General features: G+C 40.5%; 1 protein-coding gene across 1 annotated transcript; it reads left to right on the forward strand.

The window, feature by feature from the left end:
* Positions 1-369: 369 nt before the first annotated feature.
* On the forward strand, positions 370-24565 carry OLFM4 (olfactomedin 4; the record flags this gene model as incomplete). The annotated part of the gene is made up of 6 exons (XM_079549892.1): positions 370-471; positions 2483-2557; positions 7284-7436; positions 13503-13715; positions 14645-14798; positions 23772-24565. Exons 1-6 carry the CDS (start codon positions 391-393, stop codon positions 24563-24565), a joined length of 1470 nt encoding a protein of 489 aa, XP_079406018.1. The 5' UTR covers positions 370-390.
* Positions 24566-24874: the final 309 nt, after the last annotated feature.

A 24874-nucleotide genomic window follows, 5' to 3' on the forward strand; every position in this document is an offset into this window, starting at 1 on the left:
CAGATCAGACCTGTATTGTCTGCATATCTTAGGATAGATCTATGAGAATTTTTGTGGTTGAGACATATTAAGAGGAAGTTCTTACAACCCGCTGTAGCAAACAGGCACCTGTTATCCTACATAACCACGATTAAGATTAGATAATGCACCATGTGGGAACGCTTTCTTTTCGGGAAATTGGGTGACAGTGATTAACTGTCAGTTAATTTCTGACGGTTAGTAACTTGTCTTTGTGCGTTAGTAATGTGACACCTTCACAAGATTTTATGACATCGTTTTTCAAAAAACATATAATATCAAGCAAGTTCCTTAAGATTTGGCTGGGGAAATCCCCAGCCCTGATGATAAAAAGAGCTCCCATTCCCCTGGCTGTTACATCTGCTGGCAGAGATGAAGAACATACAGGTGGCTCTGCTGCTCCTTGTGCAGGGCACAATCACGCAGGCAACCGTGACAGCAGCTACAGAAGTGGTAAGAAGGGATATCATCATCCAAGTTTTGCGCCTTTGGTTCTTCTCATGTCATTTAGATTGGTGCAAAATCTTTTTAGGTTGTTGGGAAGTTATTAGACAAATGCTGAGATCTTTGCATGGAGAAAGTTTAAAGTATTTCTCCATCCTCCTCTCGACTGATGTACAGGGACTGGGTAATAAATGTAAAAATGAGGCATGGGTTTAAAATCAGAGTCAAATTCTGCCTTTGGTTAGATGAGTGCAACTCCCAGTGAGAATCTCAGTGGATATTAAATGCTCTGTGTAGCTTCTAATTAATTAGCAAAGGCTTATAAGAGGAAAGGATACACATCTTTGATGTGGAAGGAGTTGGAAGGCGGGGGCCTTTCCCAACTGCTTGATTGCTGCCGTAATCGCTGTCCAGGCACATGAAAGCCATGCTGGGTGTTTTGTGTGGAGTGTTCTCCCTCTTCCCCCTAAAACTATATCTGGTTATGCGTGAGAAAAGTTCAAATCAAATACATCAATCAGGAAGAAAAAGTAACAGGAAGGAGGGCAGAAGAAAAAACTTCGAAAATATGTAAAAAATGGCATTAGTGAGAGATTTGTTTTGATTTTCTATGGTCTCATTTTATTTTTAATTTAAAACTAGGCTTAAATTGTCATTAGAAAAAGTTTGCAAAATAGATTTCAAGCATTCCCAAATGAAAGAAAACATTTTGTCTCAGCTTGACCCAAGAGGCTGCCTTTTACTATTTCTACAGTTAACATTAGGAAGACTCCCACTTTGTCTCTCAGTGACTCTGATATGTCTGCTTTAGACACCAATCTGGATTTTAAGACTCCTTGACTCTTCAGGAGTCAAGAAGGAGATTTAAATATATGTTGATAAACTGAGGAGAGGAAACTTAAACAGGAGATATTTCTCCTCATTCTGCTTATCTTAAAACTGATTCTGTGTTTGTGTAATTTAATTGCTACTATCTACTCTCACACCATGCCTGAACACACATATGGTTGTTCAAATGGATTGCTTAGATAAACTGTCCTACAAAAGTTTGTCCATGCTGTCCCTTTTGCTGCCCACTTGGAGCTCCACATCATTCCCTGGCTCAGGAATGGGGGCTGGGATTTGGGAAATGCAGCAAGACTGAGCAATAGGTGTCCTCCTTGGGGAGAAGCCCATTTGGTGCTACGTCTGTCACACCATTTGACACTGAGGTGTGTTGCTGCAATTCCCACCTTGTAACAGGTTTTGATGAGGCTCTCCTGTGGGCAGCATTATGCTGTATCACCATGGTACACCATCCTCAGCACACTCCGTGTAGTTGTGGCAGACCTCCAGGGATGTGCAATGCCAGGGTGACAGCTGCTCTCCTTTCTGTGATAGGGAGGCACATATGTTCACATCTGAACATTAAAAGGGATGTATGTTGTTTTATTATATAAAAGACTCCCAGGTGGATCAGCTTCCCAGCTGAGAAGCGTGGCAGCTCACCTCGTGCTCCTTCCCCATAGATTGATGTTGTCCCCTCCACTGTGAGCAGAGTGGGATACGTGTCCCAGCTGTCACAGCTTGCAACCTGATGGCTTAGATTGAAGGGGCAGCAAGTCCTGCTCTGAGAGCAGGCGTGCAATCTGGGAGGCCTGGAGCAGATGTCACTGCCGGAAGAACAGCAGCCTGTGAATTTAGGGCACGGGGACACAGTGCTGTTGTTTTCGACTGCCACACAGATGTGCCAGATCTGTCTGTCATGGCCCCAGCTCACACCTCTTGAGCAGGCTGAGCATCCCCTGCCTTCCTGTGGCCACACGTAGCCTGTCTTTGGAACAAGGTGTCTGCGAGGTGACAGTGTGCTCAGGGAAATGCCAGTTGTCAAGAGAAGTCAATTAATTTTATAGTTTCTGCGGATGGTTCCTGTAGTAAAATCAAAGTGCTTTGTAGATGTAGGATGGTGGCTAGCTGGTAGGGAAAGGAAGGTGACAAATGTGGGAATTTGCACTGAAAGAGGCTTTCCTTTCCATTTTAGACTCCTCCTGTCAGCACACTTCAATATCTGACTCAGCTTAACGAGAAGGCTACCAGCCAGCGCAGCTCCCCAAAGGTATGACCATTGCTAACTGCTCAATAAAATCTGAGAAAGAGTATAACTAAGAAGTTTCCATGCATTTTTTAAACGCAACATAGTCACTTGGAGGCTTAGCCCTCATCCAGGTAAGTCAGGCTACCCAGATGTTGCAGTAAGAAATCAGATGAGGTTTAACAAAAGCAAGTGTAGAGTCTTGTACCAGGGAAGGAATAACTGCATGTGTCAGAAGAAGTTGGTGGATGACCTGCTGGAGAGGAGCTCTGTGGAGACAGAACTGGGGGTCCCCATGAATGACAGATCGGCCATGAGCCAGCAGTGTGCCCTGGTGGCCAAGAAGGCCAATGGCATCCTGCCTGGAGTGCACTAAGAGGATCGTGGCCAGTAGGTCAAGGGAGGTGATCTTCACCTCTAGTCTGCCCTGGTAGGCCTCATCTTGAGTACTGTTTCCAGTTCTGGGCTCAGTATGCAAAAAAGACAAGAATCTCCTGGAAAGAGTCCAGCAGAGAGCCACAAAGCTTATAAAAGCCCTGGAGCATCTCCCCTGTGAGGAAAGGCTGAGTGAACAGGTTCAGCCTGGAGAAAAGAAGACTCAGAGACGGTCTTATTAATGTTTATAAATATCTTAAGTGTGGGACATAAAGGGACACGGACAACATTTTTCCAGTGGTCTGTGGGATAGGACAAGGGGAAATGTCCATAAACTGGAGCATAGGAATATGCAAAACAACTTCTTCATGGTGAGGATGACAAAGCGCTGGAAGAGGCTGCCCAGAGAGGCTGTGAATTCTCCTTCTCTGGAGATATTCAAGACTCCATGGACACCTACCTATGCAACTTGATATAGGGATCCTGCTTTGGCAAGGAGATTGGACTCGATCTCTGGAGGTTCCTTCCAACCCCTACGATTCTGTGATTCTGTGATCTAGGATCTATGAAGAGATGAATTTCCAAAATTGTCAGTGTTGTTGACGTCATTCTGTGCTTTGGTCACATGCAATGATTTGACACAGCCCTTATGACTACTGCATTGCATCCCAGACGTGAAACAGTTCGTGCCACAGACATCTGATGACAGATTTTCAAACAGTTTGGTGGTGATGACGTCCCTGGAGGAAGAGGAAGGCTTCTGTTGAATTCTGTCTTCCTCATGCAAATGAAAGTAGGGCCTTGAAATAGCATTCTGCCACCTTTAAAAAGTGTTCTCAAGAGGCTGATGAGAGTGAGAAAATCTTGATTCTCCCTGTTCTACTTAGTTCAAATTTTACTCAACTATTTACCTGTAGAGGGACTTGAACCTGAATTGTTGAGAATTCTGGTACAGTGCTCAAGTCCAAGGTCTGTGCATTTCTGAGTCTCTTTGCCTCCCTCTGTCAGTGACTGCTCAGTAACATGTTTGCTTTTGGAGATGATTCTACAGGCTACAATTGCTCTGAGTGGTCCTGAAACCTAAGCATCAAGAACGGTGTCTACCCAAAGCACAGCTCCAGCTCAAGTCAAAGACAGTAGGCAGCTTGACAGCAGGTTTTCATCACCCAGGCTAGCCCAGTGTGGGATGTATGGAGAAACATCTTGTAAGAGAGTGTTAAATCTCCACCTCCAGCTGAGAGTTTGAAAAGTTAAATGGAGTTAGGAGCGGGACCCTAAATCCATCCATCTCCTCGTACAGCTGAGATGGCTCCTATCCTTGCCATATGGTTTCTGCGGATCACATTCTGTCTTAGGAAGAGCGAGAAGCTAATTCAGAATTGTGAATGCCACTGGGATGCAATGTAACTGGAAATGAAGCATTGAATAGTTAGGCTGTTTTGAGGATATAACTCTAATATACAGTTTAGGTAACTGAATACATTTTCTGTTTTTCAGCAGATCAGGTACCTGTTGGCTCTTGGTGTCTTTCTTAAATTGAAGGGATGTGGGAAAGAAACATTTTTCATAGCTTCAAATATGTATATGTAACAGCTTAATTTTACAGTGAAATGTTGCTGTTGAGTCCTTGCTGTAGGCTAGGACAGTTTGCTCTCATTTGAAGATTCAATGTAAATTATTAAACTTTAAAAAACACACAAATCCATCAAAAGTAACAGCTTGTCCTGTGCATTTTTCCATAGGATAAAGAAAGACATTTTTGCTGTATGGTCATCATTTGACTGATGTTATATCTTGATTGAAGCACTTGCTGATCCAAGAGGATCTTAACTAAAAAATGCTTCTTTTTCTCATCAATATCATAATCCTAAAGTTAGCAATGCCAATGGAAGAGAGGAAGTAGTTTTCCCTGCCCAGGCTGCCTTCTCCATTGGGAAAACTGTCTCTTGGCACGCATATAAATAGCACTGAATGCAGTGAAGCTCTGCCTTCAACTCTAGGCTCTCTTTCAACACAAATATTAAAATAGAATGATTGTTTTTTCATAGGGAATTTGAATGCCCAAGTTGGAGGTTTTTCTGCAGGATCATTTCGGGTGATCATCTGAGTATGCTTATGAAGAGTTTATTTGACACATGGAATAAGCATTGTAGCACTAGAAAAAAATGGATGTCTCTGTATAGTTAGGACTGTAGTTTAGTGAAATGTAAATCTTATATTTCACACATTTCTAGATATAGAAACACATACATATGTGTAGTACATATTATGCTATTCTATGTGTAGTATACTCTCTCCTAGCATATGCATGCATATATATTAAATATGTACATATATATATTATATCTGTGTTACATACGGAAGGGATGGAATACAAGAGCTTCCACTCAACAGTATGCCAATGCACATGACAGTCCTACAGATACTCAGTAAGCCATATTTCTTTCTTTCTTTGTTCTTTCCCCCCTTCCTGTTTATTTTCCTGTTATTGCTGAGCATCGTACTATCCTTATCATGCCCATGTAGAGGAATCAGAGATGCAAAAGCTCCCAAGTGACCTATTCTTAAGACCAAAGGACTGAGGGGCTTATTTTTCATACTAGTTTACATTCTGTTAGATGTATCTTTAAAGGTACTCAGAATTAGTTTGCAGTATATTTTCAGTGTGATATTCAGAAGTGCTTTCGTAACCTATCTGGCAGGGAAATCAATAGAAATGACGTGCTGGGACACTCTTGCATCCTATGAGATACTTCTTTGCTTCTTTTCATGTTAAATGTCTTCAGCAGTCTGGCCTGGAGTGAAGTTTTAAGGACCATGGTGCTTGAATAACACAGATAAAACATCTTTTCATGATTTCTTTCAAAATGAGGTACATGCTGTTATGGCTGCAGAAAGATGTTGCCAGAAGTGTGAACATGGATCATTCCTTCTTGCTGCTGCTCTATTCTTGGGCATTGCTGCTGGCCATCACTGGGCTGATTGGGTGGTGAGGAAGTTGAATGAAACCACTGTGAAAAAGTGAGAGAAGAAGTGCTGAAATTCCATCTTTTGGTTAATAGTTTTGTTGTTTGCTTCTTTTGATTTTTAAGAGGGAGAGAGAATAAGAAAATAGATGGATAACACTGGGATTTCTGCAAGGCAAGAGGAGAGATTACAGAAAGAAGTGAATTTGAAGAGCAAGCTTCTAGCTTAAAAATATGCAGCTTCACTGAAGTATGTGCCAGAATATTTTAAAGGAAGAATAAATAAATTTATTAATAAAGCTGTGATAGGTTTATGAACTGGTGAATGTTTTGTGTACAAACAAAACCTAAATATTTCATTGCCCCAAGCATGCTCTGAATTCAACCCAGTGGAAATTATGTGATTTGGCCATAAATTATGGCATAATCATGAATTGCCAGCCCTGACCTTTCCAAACACCATATCCACTGCTCCGGTGGTGATGCTCTGAGTGTGCAGACAGCCAGGACAAGGCAATTCATGCTAATGGCATGGGTCACAGTTCTGCAAGCTATCCATGGCTGAGGGTGGGTGGGCAGTGATGTGTAGTGTGATGTTCAACACTGTAGGAAGAGAGGTATCTTTACATTAGCTTGAGCCTGAGTATTCAGTTCTTCACCTTTCACTAGTAGACAATTAAATTCATGCCTGTTTGTTGGGGCTGGCTAAGAAATTTCAAACAAAACATGTTTCTTTTCAAAACTTTCTCAGTCACTGTTTTTCTATTTTGCTGCTTTCAGCTCTATGCATGGAAATGACTAGATGATTTGATTAATTCAATTCAGATAAACAGAGCAGTAAATATAGGACGTAAGTTACTAAGTTATTATTTTCTTGCTGTTGTGTGGTTTCTCACCTCCTGGTAAGATTCTTTCATTTTCTTAGGATGATTGTCCATAAGATTAATAGAATCATAGAATGGCTTGTGTGGGAAGGGACCTCAAAGATCATCCAGTCTCAACTCTTTGACATGGGCATTGCCACCCAGCAGCTCAGGCTGCCCAGGGCCCCATAAATACCTGGCCTTAGCACTTCCAGGGTTGGGGCCCCCACTTCTCTGGGTAACTTATTGCAAGCTGGAGAAGTAAGGGAGAAGTAAGGACTATTATGCTTCTGTTTTTCCAAAGATTACATTTTTACAGCAAGATTTAATTTTTTTTTTTTTTTTCTGAAAGATTTGTAAGGCTGAGCCAAAAAAAAAAACGAAACAAAAAAACCAGATAATAGGAATTCCTTGGAATAAAAAGGTGAAAAAAAACTGACAGCAAAGTTGTTGATCCTATGATTGTCAGATTATTGCCAGGCATTAGCTATTGGTTCTAGAGAAGTATATTAACATTTTTTTGTCATTATTGCCTTGTTTTTTCAGCTCTTTGCCAACGTGACTGGCTCTCTGGATGACCATGGAAGTTGTCAGTGCTCTGTGTACTTGCCGGATACCGACTTTCCCGTGCAGAAGGTTGAGCAATTGCAAGTGATAGCCACAACGCTCTTGCAGAAATTTGAGGCAGAGCTTTCTCAAGTAAGGTGTTCTTTTCTCGCAAATATAACAATTGTATCTTGGCTGAAAAATGGTTTCCTGTGGAAAAAGTACAGCAGTCAGCACTTTTTGGTGACCTGTCTTTCAAACAGCAGGAGAGAGGTCTCTGTAAGGACAGGGAGAAGGGTGATTAAATCTCAAATCTCTGACACTGTAGCGTGTCGTACATTTGAATATCCTTGGTTTCTTTTTTAGACCCTTGCAGCTAAAGGCGTACAGTATTTTTCCCTTTAGGCTCACTTTTATTGTTTTGTGATTGCTATACAGAACTGGAGGAAACCAAGCCTCCTGCTTTCTTGTGTTATCATTTGTATCCAGCCAGCCAGATTGCAAGAGGGAAATGAATGGAAGGAGGAGTAAGGTCAACACATTTCAGAGTGAGGAAGTAAGGTGAATATTTGTTCCCTCACTCTTTTTGTTTTCATGGATTAAAAATCAATCCAACAAACAAAGTTCTGTGTCAACATCTGAGGCTGTGGCAGGGAGAGTGCTGAATTATGTATTATTTTTAAAGACAAACAGCTCTTCTGCTACTTTGGCTGCTTGTTGTATGAAATCAGATCAATTTCTGAGGAACTCAGACAGACCTACACGTGCTGCAGTGCAATGGGGGAGGCTGCCTGTGAGGGCAGAAGTCTGCCTATGTCTTTTGGTGGTGGATAAACATTCAGGATTCAGATGAGGTGTCCAGCAGAAAGTGTTTTCTTCAGGAACCAGGAATCTTAAGGAATGAAGTGTCCTTGAGTTAATCAGCAGAAAAGGCACAGCATTAAATTATAAATTCTAACCATAAATATTCATAAACCTCTTCTGGTATAATCAGGAACCGATAAGAAAGTAAGCATAAAACACCACAACAACAGGCAGAGGATCCTATGGAAAGATCAGTTGAAATCACTAGATTTGAAAGAACTGAAGCTGATGATGAAGCACCTTCAGCTGTCAGCGGGGTTGTGGAAGGCAAGCTGGCAGAAGCCCCACTATTCCCAAGCACAGGAGTTACTTTTTCTCCTGCAGGAAGGAGGTGTTGCTCAGTTAATGATCCATGACAGTCACTGAAATTTCAGATCTTTGTACTGTTCCCATTGTGGTCACTGCCAGCATTAAAACTAATTGCACTGGGAAAAGAGCAAGGCAATGATTCCCAAACAGAAAATGAGTGGGATGTTTGCATACCACTTTTCCCACTCGCTTGCCATGGTGCAACTGGCCTCTTACCAGTACTCTCCTCAGAGCAGTGCATGTTCCATTTAGGATGAGTGGCATATCTGCCAACCTCACAGATCTGCAGTGCATCTCAATTGCTGCTTGATCTTTCTGTGTGGACAACCTCAGATGTCCATTGACTCTACAGGGAGTTCAGGCATCTTGCTCATAGGAAGACACAGGTTACTATAGATACCTAAAATTAGATGTCTAAGCTTGTATCTGAAACTCATCTTTCAAGTGAGGGCAAGCTGAATCCCTGCTGTGAACTTTAATGTCCAGGCTGCCAGCTGGTATAAAATGGTATAACTGTATTGTCTTTAGGTGCCCAACAGTGTACTGCAGGGTAGATGTTGACCTTGGTTTTCAATTCTAGCTGCAGACAGTGACAATTCTTGACCTCACTCAGGCTTCGCTGGATTTTATCCTGTCGAGACCAATCAGCCAAGCAGTGTTACAATGCATCTGGTTAGATGAAGTGTGACATACACTGCAGTGTGATACAGGCAAAGAGACACTTTGGGTCAGAAATAAAAACAAGTACTGTATTTTGGTGTAACTGTATGTGTGCAACTTATATCAGTTATGATGTTGTTTTTCTGTTTTGTTTTGTTGTTGTTGTTATTGCTGTTTTTCTGCAGAAAGAAGAAATCTCCCAAGCACTGCCCTGTTGATAACTGAACTTAAGCAATCTAAGATCTTGTTATGCATGAGCCTCTATATACACAGATACTTCACCTTCTTTCTTGTGAAGTCCCATATACTACTACTCGATTGTAATAATACTCACAGAAAGAAGAAAATAATGGAACAGTGCAATGAAAGCCTTGTTCTCATTATTAACCGTTATTAGAACAGAATATCCTGAACAAAATCCTGGGGAATCATTCTGCCATCTGCAATTCTGTTGGCAATTCAGATCCCAGTCTGTCTTCTCAGCTCAACCTAGTCTCAGCACAGTGGTGGTGATTTCTTCTAAGTGCTTGCTTTTTGGACACTGAGAACTCACGCTTTATTCACTCTTCTAAAACACTCTTTGAGGATCGTGGGAGATTTTCCTGGGTGAGAGCTTCAGGATTGGGCCCTCTTAAAGATGCTTTCCATGTGCTACAAGTCCCAGATAAACAGCCTGATTGAATCGTTAACCTTTTGCCTGATTGTACACTAATTCAAAAAAGCAAGGGGGTCCTTTTATAGAAACAGCAGGCAGGGAAGCTTGCAGATAAAGAGATGCTCTCATGCGCCAAATGAGTGCAAACTGTAGGCTGAAAATACCAGACTAATTTTTCCTCTGTCACATCAACCTTTGCCAGCATAATTATGATTACAGAAGAAAATTAACCTTTCAAATCAAAGCGGGAATTGGCTGCTCCTCTCAATAAGAAAGGGGAGAGGACACCTCAGTAACAGGGATGGATCAGCACTTTATCCCAAGGAGAGAGAGTACTTTTCAGAACTTAACTCACAGTGATCATGACATCCTTGCTTAACAAAGACAGGAGAAAAAAGCACTCCTACCCTCCACCAGGAAGAACTGTTTTCAAAATAGATCAACCTGGAGTGGAATTCTCCTTAGTGTCAACTTGCAGACTGCTTGCCAGCTGTGCTCGTTATGGGTTTGTGGAGGTCACAGCTGCCCAAAGCCCCAGGCCAAGTAGCTTTCTAGGACTGCTGGTTTGTCACTTCTTTCTCATCTATCCATGTTTACTTTTCTTCTTTTGCATCTTCATCTTGCACTTCAGTTCCCTCTTCTGTAGTCTCTAAATGTATGCTAGAGAAGTGTCTGTTTGCATGCTGCAAAACCTGTTTTGATAAATACCAATTGCAGGTAAACGACACAGTATATGAGCACTGAAGATTTTCCCTGCCCTTTTCATTCCATGAAGGTGGAGGAACAAATGAAACTAGTTCTTTTTTTTCCTTTCTCTTTTCCCTACATATACATCATATCGCTCCATTTTCTTCCTATTTCAAGCTCTGTGCACTCATTATGCCCTACTTAAGGCCTTTATGACAAATGTGACAACAGACAGAACCAGTTTTCGATCTGTGCTCCTAAACATGGGCCATGCACAGAATTTCTGTGCCAGTCCAGCAAGAGACAACAGCCAGTCACTAGCACACAGATACTGTAGGAGAGCAGGAATTGCAAGCTGCTTGAATCTGTCTGCCAAGCAACAGAGCAACATCATGTTCCCTTTTTTTTTCAACTGATATTTCTCAGCTAAAGAAACCCCTGAGCAAGATCTGATCAGGTTGGAATTTTCACTCTGCACCACAGTGCTTGGTGTATGTTCTGGTTTTATCTGCAAAAACAGTACAGATCTATTAAAACATCACTGCTAAGAAAACTGCATTTGTCTAATGGTAAGCCAGGGGTCCTATGAGCTTAAATCCACTGAGATGCTGGTGTATTTGTACAGAGCACTGCAGAGTGCTGGAGCTAGCTCAGGCTCAACTAACATGGACAGCTCTCAGCTATGCAGTATAGTGTTGGTGTCCTTGAAAGACCTGGATGGTTGTCTGCATGAAGACAGTCCAATGCGGAAGGAGAACTTCCAGTCTGTGTCCTGCAGCACTCTGCGATCAGGGCTGAAATAATGATGTATGCCTGGGTCCTGTGCTCAGTGCTTTGTTCACAAACTCAAGACCCTGAAGAAAACTCCAAATTCACAGATTTCTCACTAATGAGTAGCTGTCATTAACTCCAAGAATCTATTTCAGCCATCTGTAGACTGGTCTGCACAGGACAATCATAAAAATAATACTAATAGTTGTAATGTTGGTAATATTAATAGTAACAAAGTATGGGACAAGCTAATAACCCTTTGGACTATTAGATGGACTATTAGACTAATAATAGACTAATTATTAAACCAAAAATAGACTAGTTATAATAATAGACTAATAGTCCTAATAGACCAATAGGACCTAGATAGATTTCCGAATACCTCTACGGTAGCTGTAGTTTCACATACCAGTGCAATGTTACTCAGACACGGACCAGCTGGATGTTCTTCAGAATGTAATCATATCTATTTCTTTTTTGTTGTGCAAAATCTAGATGTACAGTTTAGACACTGACCTTTAAAGATGTTTTCTCAGAACTATTTTAGAGGATATCTTCCAGCTCTAAAATGATTTCAGTGACCAGTAAAAGTGCAAGGTCCGTATAGAGTTGAGTTTTCCAAGACCATTGCCCAGACCTTCTCTCCTAACAGGTGATGGTGACAACTCAAATAAGGCACCCCAGCTGCCTTTTTTTTTTTTTTTTTTCCAGCCAGTTATGAGGAACTGGGTCTTTCTATGCTGTCATTTTTGATGCTTAATTGTAACAAATATCTTTAAAGTTATTCTTTACCCAGGCTTAGCCTGGGAGATCTAGAGTATCCATCATGAGTCAGGGTGTTTCTGCTGCAGCTTGTGGTGGCATGCCTGTTCATTTCAGATTTATAGTGTAGTTATGCTGATACTGAAAATTATACTTTAAAAAAAAAGGGATCCTGGACATTTACGGTTCTCCTTCTTAAACCAGTTCTCTGGATATCTAATGATCTTAAAAGATCCTTATTGTCCTTCATGAGCTTCCATACATATTTTTTTAGACCACAAGAGATACAGAAAAAAATTACATGGACTTATTTGATGTGTATTTGCTGGCCTTCCAGTCTCAGAGGCTGAGAGAAACAGCAAATCTTTGGTCTTCACATCCTGACAGGATTTTGAAGGCTATTCCAGAGGCGGTGGGGAAAAATATTAAGATAATGCAAGAATGATTGACAGGATGGGTACTAAAAGTTTCTCAATTGAAAAAGTTATAGAAATTGAGAAGGAGCTTATACTGCAAATGTCAGTTGAGGTATAAATACAGAGTTATTGGTGCAATGAATGAATAATTACTCTTACTTAACTCTTGTGATATGATTATATTGGTTTAAAGGTAAAAACAATAACATGATTTCTGTGAAGCATATGAGGCAGAGATTTCCTGAAGTGTTAAATTTAAAGAAAAATTTTCATAAGAATGTTCCAAGTCTATATAACATTCTTACAGTATTAATTTTGCATTGGAATGCATGTGCTGTGACCTTTACCTCAGCAGATACATATGTGAAAACACATTAATCTGGACAACCGTTTAATGGTTCAAGGGCTGAAGAGGCTGCTATGTAAATTAATTTAGCTAAAGCCTGCAATAAAATTTCCACTTTCATTTAAATGCAATTTGATTTTTAACACTATGTTTAAACGTTCCATACCCCCCAAAGATGAAACAAAAACCAATTCTAGAAACTTTTGGCACAATTCAAATGTAACACGGGTTAAAATCCTATTTGTATTTTGAATTAATAAGAAGTAAATTTGAAAAACGTGGAAATCCTTTGTTGCGTTTCTCAGCCTCCTTGGGTTGCTTTTGTGAGATAATGCACTTCAGCTTTTCTAATAAAAAAATTGCCAATGTAGGTTGTTGGCATACTGAGGGTAAAATTAGCTTACAGAGACAATATTGGCAAAGAATTGAAAAAAAAAAAAAAAAAAAAAAGGAAGATTCTGAGTAGAATTCTGCCTTTAGTTATCCCCAGGCATTCCTGAGGGGACTATGTGGAACTGCCAACAATAAATGAGGGTTAAGTTTTACATTTTTAATGCATGTGATGATAATTTTGTTTACGCAGTTTATGTGAAAAGTAAGTATATCAAGAATGTGTATGTTATATACGGGGTACTAAGAAATATGATAAATATGTCAAACAGTCTTGTTTTATTTGCTAACCTGGACCTGAATATGTACTTTTTTTTTTTCCTTTTCTTTTTCTTTTTTTTTCTTCCCCTTTTTTTAAGGTTAAAGAGTATTCAAAAAGGATTGAAATATATCAACAGCAAATTCTTAATATAACCATCAGAGTGGAGCATATGGAACAGAGCAGCATATCTTACACAGAACTGGACTTCCAGTTACTGAAAGTGGAAATCAGTAACCTAGAAAAGCTGGTCATTCAGCTGAAATCCAGTGTTGTTGGGAGCAATGTCATCATCGATCAAATATATTTGGAGGTACTGCTAGAATCTCTATTAGCCAAAAATGAGTCAATACACAGAATGTCTATACTCTCTTTAGTGTTTAGGTCAGAGAAATGTAGCCTATCTCTACTGCAGCCAGTGGTATTAGTTCAGTATTTCATCAGAACAAATTAAAGAAATGCTTGATCTTAAATTTATTAATGCCTTTTTCCTTAATGCAGTACAGAAAAGAAAAAACTCCATCCAAACAAATGGAGTCCTCTTTCTCTTTGCCAACTCTCTGCCTGGAAGAGATTTTTTTTTTGCACAGCATTAAGCACATGAACTTATTAAATTATTATAATAAATATGAATTTATTGACACCCATGCTTGAAAGCCTCTGTGCTTTAACTTAGATAATTAAAAAATTAGCTTCTGGTTGCTGGGGCAGTGACCCAATCAATATGAAATCAAGAAATGGGAAAGACTATCACCTTCCCAGTGGACTATAAATCACATTTTCAAAATTGTAATTAATCACTCACCTAGAGAGAATAATTGCTTCATATGAAAATGAAATATCGTTAGTTTCTCCACTGTCCTCTAGATCATCAACTAGGTGATTGAGAACACCACTTATCTTTGCAAATAAAATTTCAAGCTACTTTTCAAGACAAGAGTAAGTACTTTCTCACATACAATAGCGTGCACTTGTCTAGGACCTACTAGGTCTAGGACCAATTTTTACACTATGTACAGATTAACACTATTTTGCATTATGTTATAGAGCTGAGTGTCAAAGCAGATAAAACTGATCACATTGCACTGCTGGAAATGCGAGGCCGGCAGAATAGAGTATATTCCTTAAGAATTGTTTTACAGCATCTTCTGTGATGCAATTAAACCTGCCTACAAATATCTATAAAATAAAGTTGACAGGAATATAAAATTTTCTTCTTTTTTTTATTTCCCCTCCCCTTAGATCACAAATCTAACTATAATGGTGAGTGAACTAGAATCAATGGACAAAAACAATATCCTTGCAATACGTCGACAAGTTGCATATCTTCAGAATCAACTGAGAGAGTGTGAAGAGAGCAAAAACAAAACAACAGCACCCCCTTATTTCCCACCAGGTAAGCATTTGTCTTGTCATGAGGAGCAATATTAGAAACGATTGTAATGATACTATCCAGTCTTGACAAATTGAGCAGGCAGCTACTAATCGTTCATCAACAGGTTCAAAATGAAAAAGAGAGCAGGAAGCAAACTCTTGCAGACACATTAGTTGGTTTCAGCTGGAAAAAGCTGTAAAATCCCTCTCAACTGGCATGTGAAAAGCAAGTCTCTTCCCATACCTTCTACTTTTTTTTTCCAATTTCCTTTCCTTTCCTTTTTTTTTTTCTTTTTTTTTAAAAGAAAACTGGGAAACTGCGTTTTTTTCAGACCAGCTTTGATTTCTAATGGTTCCTGTGAAAGCGACCTATGTCATGTCATGGCAATTTTGTTTTAAAGTTGCTTGAGAATTTATGAGCAACAACTGATGTATTAAAGCTGTTGGTATATGCAAACTCAGAAAGGTAGATTTGCATGATTACTTTTGCTTCACAGGCAAAAGTCTCTTCTTCTAAATCAAAAGGTCAAGAACCTTGAGGGGGGAAATCTGGCTTCAGGGAAATAAGTGTGAGTTTTCTTATTGATTTCAGTGGAAGTAGGCTTTACTCTTTATAAAAATAGGAGATATTGTGTTTTGGAGGTTATATCTGTGGTTCCAAAAGCACACTTCATAATAGAATTGTAGAATCATTATGGTTGGAAAAGACCACTAAGATCACCTAGTCCAACCATCAACCCATCACCGCCATGCTTACTAACCATGTCCCTCAGTGCCACCTCCAGGAATGATGACTCTACTACCTCACCAGGCAGTCAATGCATTATCACTCTTTCTGAGAATAAGATTTTCCTAATATCTAACCTGAACCTCTCCTGGTACAACTTGAGGCCATTCCTTCTCATCCTAGAAAGCACAAACTGTTTTCATAGGGCATGTGGTAATTATCTTACAACTGGAGGAGTTTTTGTCTTGGCCTATGCTCAGTTTGAAAAATCACACTGCAAGTGAATTGCAGTCTGAGGAACTCTGAGCCGATGATATGCTGGAGCAAACTGCTTGGGAAGCACAAGCTGAGGTGTCAAACTTTCCACTTGCTAACAGATGGTAGGATTTACCAGGCTGCATTTATCCCCTGAGTATTTTATATGCGAGGAATTCCTTTTGACAGAGTATTATAAAAGAGTAAGCATTCTATTATACACAATATCTGGGGGAAGAATCCTGCTTTTTCACATAAGCTGACTAGCAATCAGTGAGATTAAATGCAAAGGAACTCATAAAAAAAAATGAGGTGTGCACTGATTTGCACCCACCAGCATTTACCTCTCATCATTTGGGTCAGCAAGTTCAGGTGTCGTGTTGAAAAGGTGAGAATGTGGGACTAGTAGAAATATAAGCTTCCCATGGGTTAGCAGCATCCCTACTGTGATCTCCTCAGGGCTTTATGGTGGTGCAGGCAGCTGCTGTGCTTCCCTGGCAGGATGCACAAGTATCACCTTGTCTGGGGATCAGGCAGAGAAAAAGCTGAAACAGAAATCTGCACAGCAAAATTTCAAGGCCCCTCTGCTGCTCAGCAAAGGCTTAAAATGCTACAATGGAAAAAAAAAAAAAAAAAAAAAAAAAAAGCAAGAAAAAAAAAAGCAAGCAATGTTTTAAAAGTATTTGAAGGACGTCTCACTGATTTATTGTGAGTGACGGTGTGTGGAAAGAAACAGCTTCTTTATCTTCAAGCCTACAGCAAACCTTTGTTTCGGTGGGAAAGTTGCGAGCTCTGGAATAAGAAAGCTGTGTCCTTCTGTGAATGATAGAGGCAGGAGCTGCTTTTAAGCCTGGGTGGCTGACGTGAGCGTCTGTGGAGCTTTCACAGAGTAGAAGAGGGAGGTCTGCACTTCACAGTGCAGCTCTGTGCACGGATAGGCAGGTCATGTGCAGAACAGGTCAATAGCTCTGGGGTGGAATAAATGTAACTATATAGAGTGACTGCACTTAGGGACATGGCTTAGTGGGCACAGTGATAGACTGATGGTTAGACTAGATGATCTTGGAGGTCTTCAGTGATTCTATAATTCTATGACTATAGTAGAATTAATTAGTATTGCTTCTCAGGACATGATGATAAGATAGATAGAGTTTATCCGGGATCAAATTGATATTGCTTTAGCATTTTCTTATTCCTGACTGGTGTGCCAGCTGTCTCAGGTACCTTTGAATGCTACTGCACTGTGTGGGAGCCATAAAGAACAAAATTATTCCCAGGTGGTATGAATGACAGAATCATTAAGACTGAAAAAGACCAGTAAGGTCATCAAGTCCAACTGCCAGCCTATCACCACCATGCCCTCTAACCATGCCCCTCGATGCCTCATCTCCACTAATGAAGAACACCAGGGATGGTGACTCCATCACCTTTCTGTTCAGCCTGTTCCAATCCTCACCATTCTTTCTGAGAAGAAACCTTTCATAATACCCAAACAGAACCTCCCTTGGTATTTATTTTTTAAGGCCATTACTTCTTGTCCTATCACTAGAACTTCAATAGCTTCGGTGACTTACTGTGAACTGTCACCACCATCTAAGGCATCATCTAAGGATGTCCTTTGGTGTCAATTGTGAGTTCTTCTCATGCCTCCAGCAACTGGAAACTCAGAAGGCTTGCAAAATATGTGTGGGTTGAGGGTTGTCTCTGAGCAGATCCCTGGAGGCGTTCAAGGCCCAGTTAAGATGGAGCCCTGGGCAGCCTGGTGGGTTGCAACCCTGCTCACAGTGGTTGGAGCTCAGTGATCTTTAATGTCACTTCCAACCTAAGTCATTCTATGATTCTATGATTCCAAGGGTGGCAGAATGGACTAGCAGGCACACTGTGGAGGGCTGGCAAGTCTTCTAACTACTGGAGTTGCCAGCTGTACAGATAACATGAGTGTTGTGTAGAATCAGACCGCTACTAATCCATGCGGGACTGTAATATCGTGACACTGTGTGCCTAATAGGGAGCAAATATTCTCTGGGCAGAGACTTTGTAGAGCAGTTTTATGTAGTGCAGACTGTATATGGAAACAAGTGGTTGTAGAACAACATTATTGCTTGGGGAGATGGAGTAAGTATGTGAGAGAGCTGCATTTTCTGGATGGTCACTGTGAAGGCTTTGCATGGATGCTCACACTTCATGCTTTAAAGCTCTCCAGCACTCATTTGAGCATTTGAACAAAATTTCCATACGTTTTCTCTGCAAGCCTGAATGCCTTGAATTCCTGCCAAACCACTTGGCCTTGCCCTGCTTTTAGTTCATATTATATTTATAATGTTTGTATTAAACTGACTCTTTGTCCTGTTTTCAGACTGCATTTTCTTTCCTCCTTCTTCCTTTCTCCCGCATATTTTGGGTAGGCAATATGAACCAGAGAGAGCTTGGATAATCCCCAAGCTGTCTAAGACTATGAGTCTAAAGGCAAGTTTAATTAAAGCTTCTTGCTTCTCAATGCTGTACAACACAGCTCCTTTGACTCTGTCCCCTAAGGCTTCTGCTGCCTTATTTCCAGAATGAGCAGCCTCTCCTTCTCAAATAATGTATCTGAGGGAAATCTCTGGTCTTTGTTTGCCCCATCTTCCAACTGGATATGTGGGTATCTGAAATTGGATCAGTAAATACATAGTTACTCATCCTCATCATCATCACTAACTTCCTTATCTGCAGCAGGGCACAACTTCTCTCTCTTCACCAGTCCAGTGGGAAGAAATATCTATCCATTTGTTTTTCCTTTGTGCTGATTTCATCTGACTGTGTCAGGACAAATATAGAAAGGAAAGGACCTTCTTTGAGGATTCTGAAGCAGATTTTTTGTCACATCTCACTGAAATTATCTGAGAGAGGCAACAGGGAGAAGTGAGTCGAACAAAACTCAAAGGGAAAAAAAAGAAAAAAAAAAAAAAGAAAAGAAAAAAAAAAAGAGTAAAGCATTTTCCCCAGCTTTTGTATATTAAGAAATTAAGAATTTCAAGTTACTGGTGAATAGTTCTCAGCAGGAGGAAGACTTGATGTAGCCTAATCCTGAAACTCAGGCATTCACATTGGAGTTTTAGAACAAATACATTTTTGCCTTAAATTTTACCACCTACACAATCTCAAGACTCCTGTTTTTTGGGAGGTGTCGGGTTGTGAAACAAATATATCCATACAGAAAGAGATGCCACCAGGTACCTGAAAGGAAATGGCCCATGCCTTCTCTCCAGGACTGGCTGAACTGCCTCTGGCAACACACTCATGCCTCTGCTGGCCACAGAGGGCGTTGAATTGTTAGCTGCCTGAAGGCAGGTCAGAAGAGTTTGAGCCCCCCAGTCCACCCCTTTTAGATGCTGTAAACTTATGCCTTCTCTGACTGCAGCTCCCTTTGTCTGAGCCCATGCCCAATGATGCTGGTGAAAGACTGAGGTGTCTCTGGGTTTTCGTGTTACTGAGACATAAATGGCAAAGTTAAGTTCTTCTCTGTGCAGCTCTGCCTCCTGTGTCTCCAGCCACAGTAACAGCCAGTAGCAGCACACATATCTAGATGCAGAGGGTCATCTGCTGGGAGAGAAGGATACGCATCTGATGCATGGGAGCACATATGAGAACGAAGCACCAGCCTGCTGATGGTCTCTGTTCCCCTAATGGGAGTTCCTATAAATGTGGGTTCCACATGTATGATCCCTTCCTTTCTGCAATTACATGCAGCTACTTGGAGAAACAAGACCCAACAGCGTGTTTTGCGCATGCTCAGTTCTGCAGCCCATCAGCCAGGGAAGTCAGGTTCTTTTCAGTTGTGACTTCTGAATGACAGCTCCTTTTCTGATGAATCAGAAGGATTAGTAAGCAGCTGAGCTGAGCTACTGGTTCTTTATGCAGGGAGCAGTAGATACCTGTGTGTATGTACATGTGTTAGCCCTTCTCTCCTCTATTTGCTACACAGGCATGAAACAAGGGAAGGTGAAAATACCAGGACTTAATTTATCGATAGCCTAGAACAGTCAAAAAAGGAGTTAAAGACATGAAAGTTTGCATAATGCATATGAGTTTATTTCAAGTACCTTCTAATATTTACAAAATTACATGACGCTTTGTTTCCTTTGTGCATTTTTTCCCCACAAGATCCAGACAGGGAGGCAGGGTTAGACTGAATAAACAGCAGTGAGTTCTTCTGAACCCGTGCAAGAAGACAAATCACCCCCTGACTACCACTGAGTTTTCTGGTTAAAAAAAAAATAATAAATTCTGGGAGAGTTTTCAAGGAAATCAAAATCAAGCACATTCTGCATAGAAACCTCAGACAATTTTTGATGTCATTAAAACAGAACATGCTTCTAACTTTATTTTAATAATTCATTGTTTCATAAATAAAAACCAAACAAGTGTTCAGCAGAGAGATCTCTTTAAGGGAAGAAATAATAATTTATTATTTCTTTTGTAAAAAAAGGTCTCTCTGCTGAACACACGTTTGTTTTTTATTTATGAAACAATGTATGAATTATTAAAATAAATCTGGAATAGTGTTCTGCTTAATGACATGAAAAATTATTTGAGGTCGCATATAGATGAGCTTAGAAGTGCTTCACTACCTGCAAGCTTTGGTGCTCTGTTTTTCTAAACAAATCAAGAGATTTGGAGCATTTAATAACCATTTAATTCTGAGATACGTTTATTGTGATTTAATCACTGTAATGTATTCAATATGTCACCAGCTTAAAGAAGCCCTCATGCCGGAGGTAACATAATAGACATATAAGAAAAACACAGTTCAAATTGATTCATGGAGTTGGCAGGCTGCAAGCCATTTTGCACTCTCTGCTTTAGCTTTCTCTCATTGCATGAGCTGAGGTGTAAGCACCTCCAAACATGAGTGCCTGTGCCAAGTGCTGAGGCATTGTCACTAGCGTGCCATTTCCAGAGATGCAGCCTGGCTGGCCACACAGCAGTGCCTCCCTGGTGTTCTATATTTGGAAAAGAGCTATCTGCTCCAGGGGCTCATCCTTTGTGAAGCACTTAAGTGCATGTACTCATCTTTTCAGAGCCAGGAATGATTTGCCATGATTCTTGGGAGCATGGAATAATAGAACTGTAGAATGACTGGGGTTGGAAGGGACCTCAAGGATCACCAAGTTCCAACCCCCCTGCCTCAGGCAGGGCCACCAACCTCCACATTTAATACTAGACCAGGTTTGTCCAGGGCCCCATCTAACCAGGGACAGGGCATCCACAACCTCTCTGGGCAGCCTGTTCCAGCACCTCACCACTCTCTCTGTAAAGAATTTCCCCCTGACATCCAACCTAAATCCTCCCTCCTTCAACTTAAAACCATTTCCCCTTGTCCTGCCATTATCTACCCTTTCAAAAAGTTGACTCCCTTCCTGTTCATAGGCTCTCTTTAGGTACTGAAAGGCTGCAATGAAGTCACCCCACAGCCTTCTTTTTTCCGGGCTGAGCAAGCCCAGCTCTCTCAGCCTGTAAAGTAGAAATGTCAAGTGACTGGAAGGAGGGAAGGAGTGAAGGCCATCACATATTCCAGCTGAGAGAATCTCAGGAATTAAATTGGCTGGGATATGACACGAGTTTGTTTGCAACATGTGTTACCCTCTCTGCTGTAACCTAGGCACTCAGTCATGCTGGCTTACTCTAGGGTTCAGTGCTGACCCCAGGGGAGTTGCCACTGTGGTGTGGGGCATTATCTCTGCACACTGATTTATATTTAATACAAAGATGCTTCGCACCTTCCTCATAGACTGAGTGAATGCTGAAGGTGAATCACATGTCCACGCTAGTCATGAGCACAAGTAAGCACATGGCTGTGAGGGGTGAGGGTGTTAAGTAGTGGAAAGAGGCAAATGGTACATTTTGAGAAAGGAGGAGACATGGAGAGCTTCATTGCCCAAACAGACTTTTCCACACTGACACAACTGTTATGCACTTGCCTGGACAATCAGACCACAAGTATCCTTGTTCCAGATAAAGGGCACCTTCTCCTACCTCTCCAAAAGATCTTTTGGCATTTGCAATGGTTCATTTTTCACAATATATCTTGTTTCCAAGTATTTTTTGAAGGAATGTATCTTAGGTGGACTCTCTGCACATTTCTACTTGTAGACTAAGACTAGGATGTCTTTGAATGCAAGATGCCACACAGGCTTTTCCTGACAATTTTCAACTTATTTTCATAATTATACTCCACCCTTTGGTAGGAATGGTCAGCTTTGATGGCAAAAGATAAATTTTGCTCTGTTGTTTCTCTTTTTTTTTTTTTTTTTTTTTGCTCTGAGACATAGGTTATATGCTAGATGTTCCCTCATAAGACTGCGTTTATAACCAGCAGCTTTTTTCATTCAGGTAGTAAGCAATCATGACATAACACCCAGAGAAATTCTTAAAAAACAAAAGATAAGTTTGACTTTAGTTATTGACACCACAGTTGGTGGTACATGAAGGTTCTGTGCTGTGAGGCATTCTTAACACCAAACAGTTGTGCCATTAATTGTTGGTTAATTGAAATATGAAGCTTGAGCCTATTCTAGTGATAGATATTCCATCTTTAAGGAGAAAGGCTGAGCGCCTCACTGAATTGGGAAACCTCAGATAATCACAAAAGCATAGAATTACTGAGGTTGGAAAAGTCATACAAGATCATTCAGCCCAACTGTCCGCCTACCACCAGTATTTCCCCTCTAAAGCATGTCCCTTCGTACAACATCTAAATGTTTCTTGAATATCTCAGAATACCATTAAGCCTGTGAACTAGCTTCAGTCACTTGACATTTCCACTTCCACTCCCACAGGTGGAATACCTTTACAAAGAAAAGTGTGGAACCCTTTTGTGGCAGTTGTATAGAATGCTGATATTTACACTTGAAAAAAGTCTGCTGGCTTTGCCAGTGGCAGCTTTGGACTTAGCAAAGGTGCATAAACATTTCTGAGTGGAGAATTTTTTCTACCAGTGGCTGATAATGCTGAGAGTTTGTCAGGAAAAAAGGATTAAGAATAAAGTATTTACTATAGATGCATTTAGAAATTTTTTCTCCAAATGCTGTTCATCATTGAATATTCCAATTTGTGGTTTGTTCCTATGAAATGGATGGTTGTGGAATAAATTCTATTCATCCCAAAAGCATGCATATTCTTTAGGAGCAAAAAAGTAGAATATTTTGGATGGCAAAACGAGAAAAAAAATATTTCCATGTTCCTGGAGATGGCTTCATAGTTGACGTATGGAAAATAATACTGTTCTGGTACATATAATCACTTCTTGAAGCTAGCCCCTCTTTGGAATTGCTTCATATGAAATCTAGGACCGAAGACTGTCTACATTTCCTAGGCTGTAACTGATACTGTTTGCAGATTTATTTGAGGGCCTGAGGTAGAAGGCACCATGTGATGCACTGTTTCGTAACTGTGATTCTGACAGTAGAATGCTCATCTGAAATGGTGCCTTGGAATTACTACTGCTGCTTCTCCTTCCTACCCCTCCTCAACAAAATACACAGAAATCAGATGCTCCTCTTTCCCATCTTGCACAGTCTCCATTCTACTGAATTAGATAATAGCCTAAAATGCTTCTGAAATTGTATTTACCAAGGGATTTCCAAGTGCACCACACATCAAATCTGTCCCCTGTCTGGAATGATGCAGTAAGTACTTAATTTCTGCAAATTAATCCTGGTTGAGGCTGAATGTTCACTGTCTTTTTTTTTTCCTCTCTCTTTCTTTTTCTTCTTTATTTTTTATTTTTCCCCTCACAATATTCACTGTAATTACGTGTATTCCATTTTTTTTTTTTTTTTTAATCAACTTTCTAAGTCAGCTTGAAACACTCCTTGGTCCAAAAGGAGCTCTTTTACACATGAAATTATGCTTTTTTGTCTGTGCTTTGCCATAGAGCTATTCCCTAGTAAGCACGCTGTAGAGACTATGTTGTGCAAAACCTCTCTCTTAATGACAACATTTGGAAAACCTGTTTTTTCTCTTCCATTGCAGGTAGCTGCATTCACCGTGGACTGCTGAATGTTAGCCAGCCCTACGTTGTAAGGCTGAACTGGAAAGGATCTTCCTACAAATATGGTTCCTGGGGTAGAGATTATTCTCCCTCCAACCCTGAGGAAGAGATCTATTGGGTTGCACCACTGACCACAGCTGGGAGATATTTTGACTATTTTAGGATTTATGGTTCTTTTGATGATTTGCTGCTGTATAATCCAATGTATGAAAGAAAACTATCCTATGGGGAAGGAAGTGGTGCTGCTCTTTACAATAATTTTTTGTACTATCATGTTTATTCTTCATCAAATATAGCCATGTACGATATACATACAAACAAAGAGGTTGTGCGTAAGGCTCTTCCCTCTGCTGCTGTCAGTAACCGTTTCTCATATGCAGGTGTATCATGGCAAGACATAGACTTTGCTGTGGATGAAAGTGGGTTGTGGGTAATATATTCAACAGAAGATAGCCTGGGCAACATTGTGATTAGCAAACTCAATGAGACCACACTTGATGTGCTAAATACTTGGCAGACAAGACAGTACAAGCCATCTGTTTCCAATGCTTTCATGTTATGTGGCATTCTGTATGCCACAAGGACACTGAGCACTAGGAAAGAGGAAATCTTCTACACGTATGACACAAGTACTGGCGAAGAAGGTCATATTAGTGTCATCATGGATAAAAAGTTAGAGACAATGCAGAGTCTTTCTTATAACCCCACAGACCACAGATTGTATGTTTACAATGATGGTTACCTTCTAAGCTATGATGTAACCTTTCAGCCTTAGTATCTCAGTGACACAAGCATTCCATGAAACTGGCAGCAGCTGAAATAAGAGATCTGATATGCCTTTAGACAATGCTATCAGCACTACAGGTTTTGTCTAGTCTGAGGTACTGAGATTCTGGATGTTACATACATTGCTTTGATTAGTCTCGTTTAAATAATTGACCACCCTGATCAGTTGAATTAATGGCATCATGCTTGGCAGTACTGGGTTTTGATTGGTGCTTATTGGTGCTTGGTGCTTTGCAATTGTCCTGCCTCAGAAGGCAGATTTACAGTGTAGATTTAGTACATTTTGCTCATGGGAATT

The sequence above is a fragment of the Tetrao urogallus genome (genome assembly GCF_951394365.1).
Source record: "Tetrao urogallus genome assembly, chromosome: 1".
Taxonomy (NCBI): domain Eukaryota; kingdom Metazoa; phylum Chordata; class Aves; order Galliformes; family Phasianidae; genus Tetrao; species Tetrao urogallus.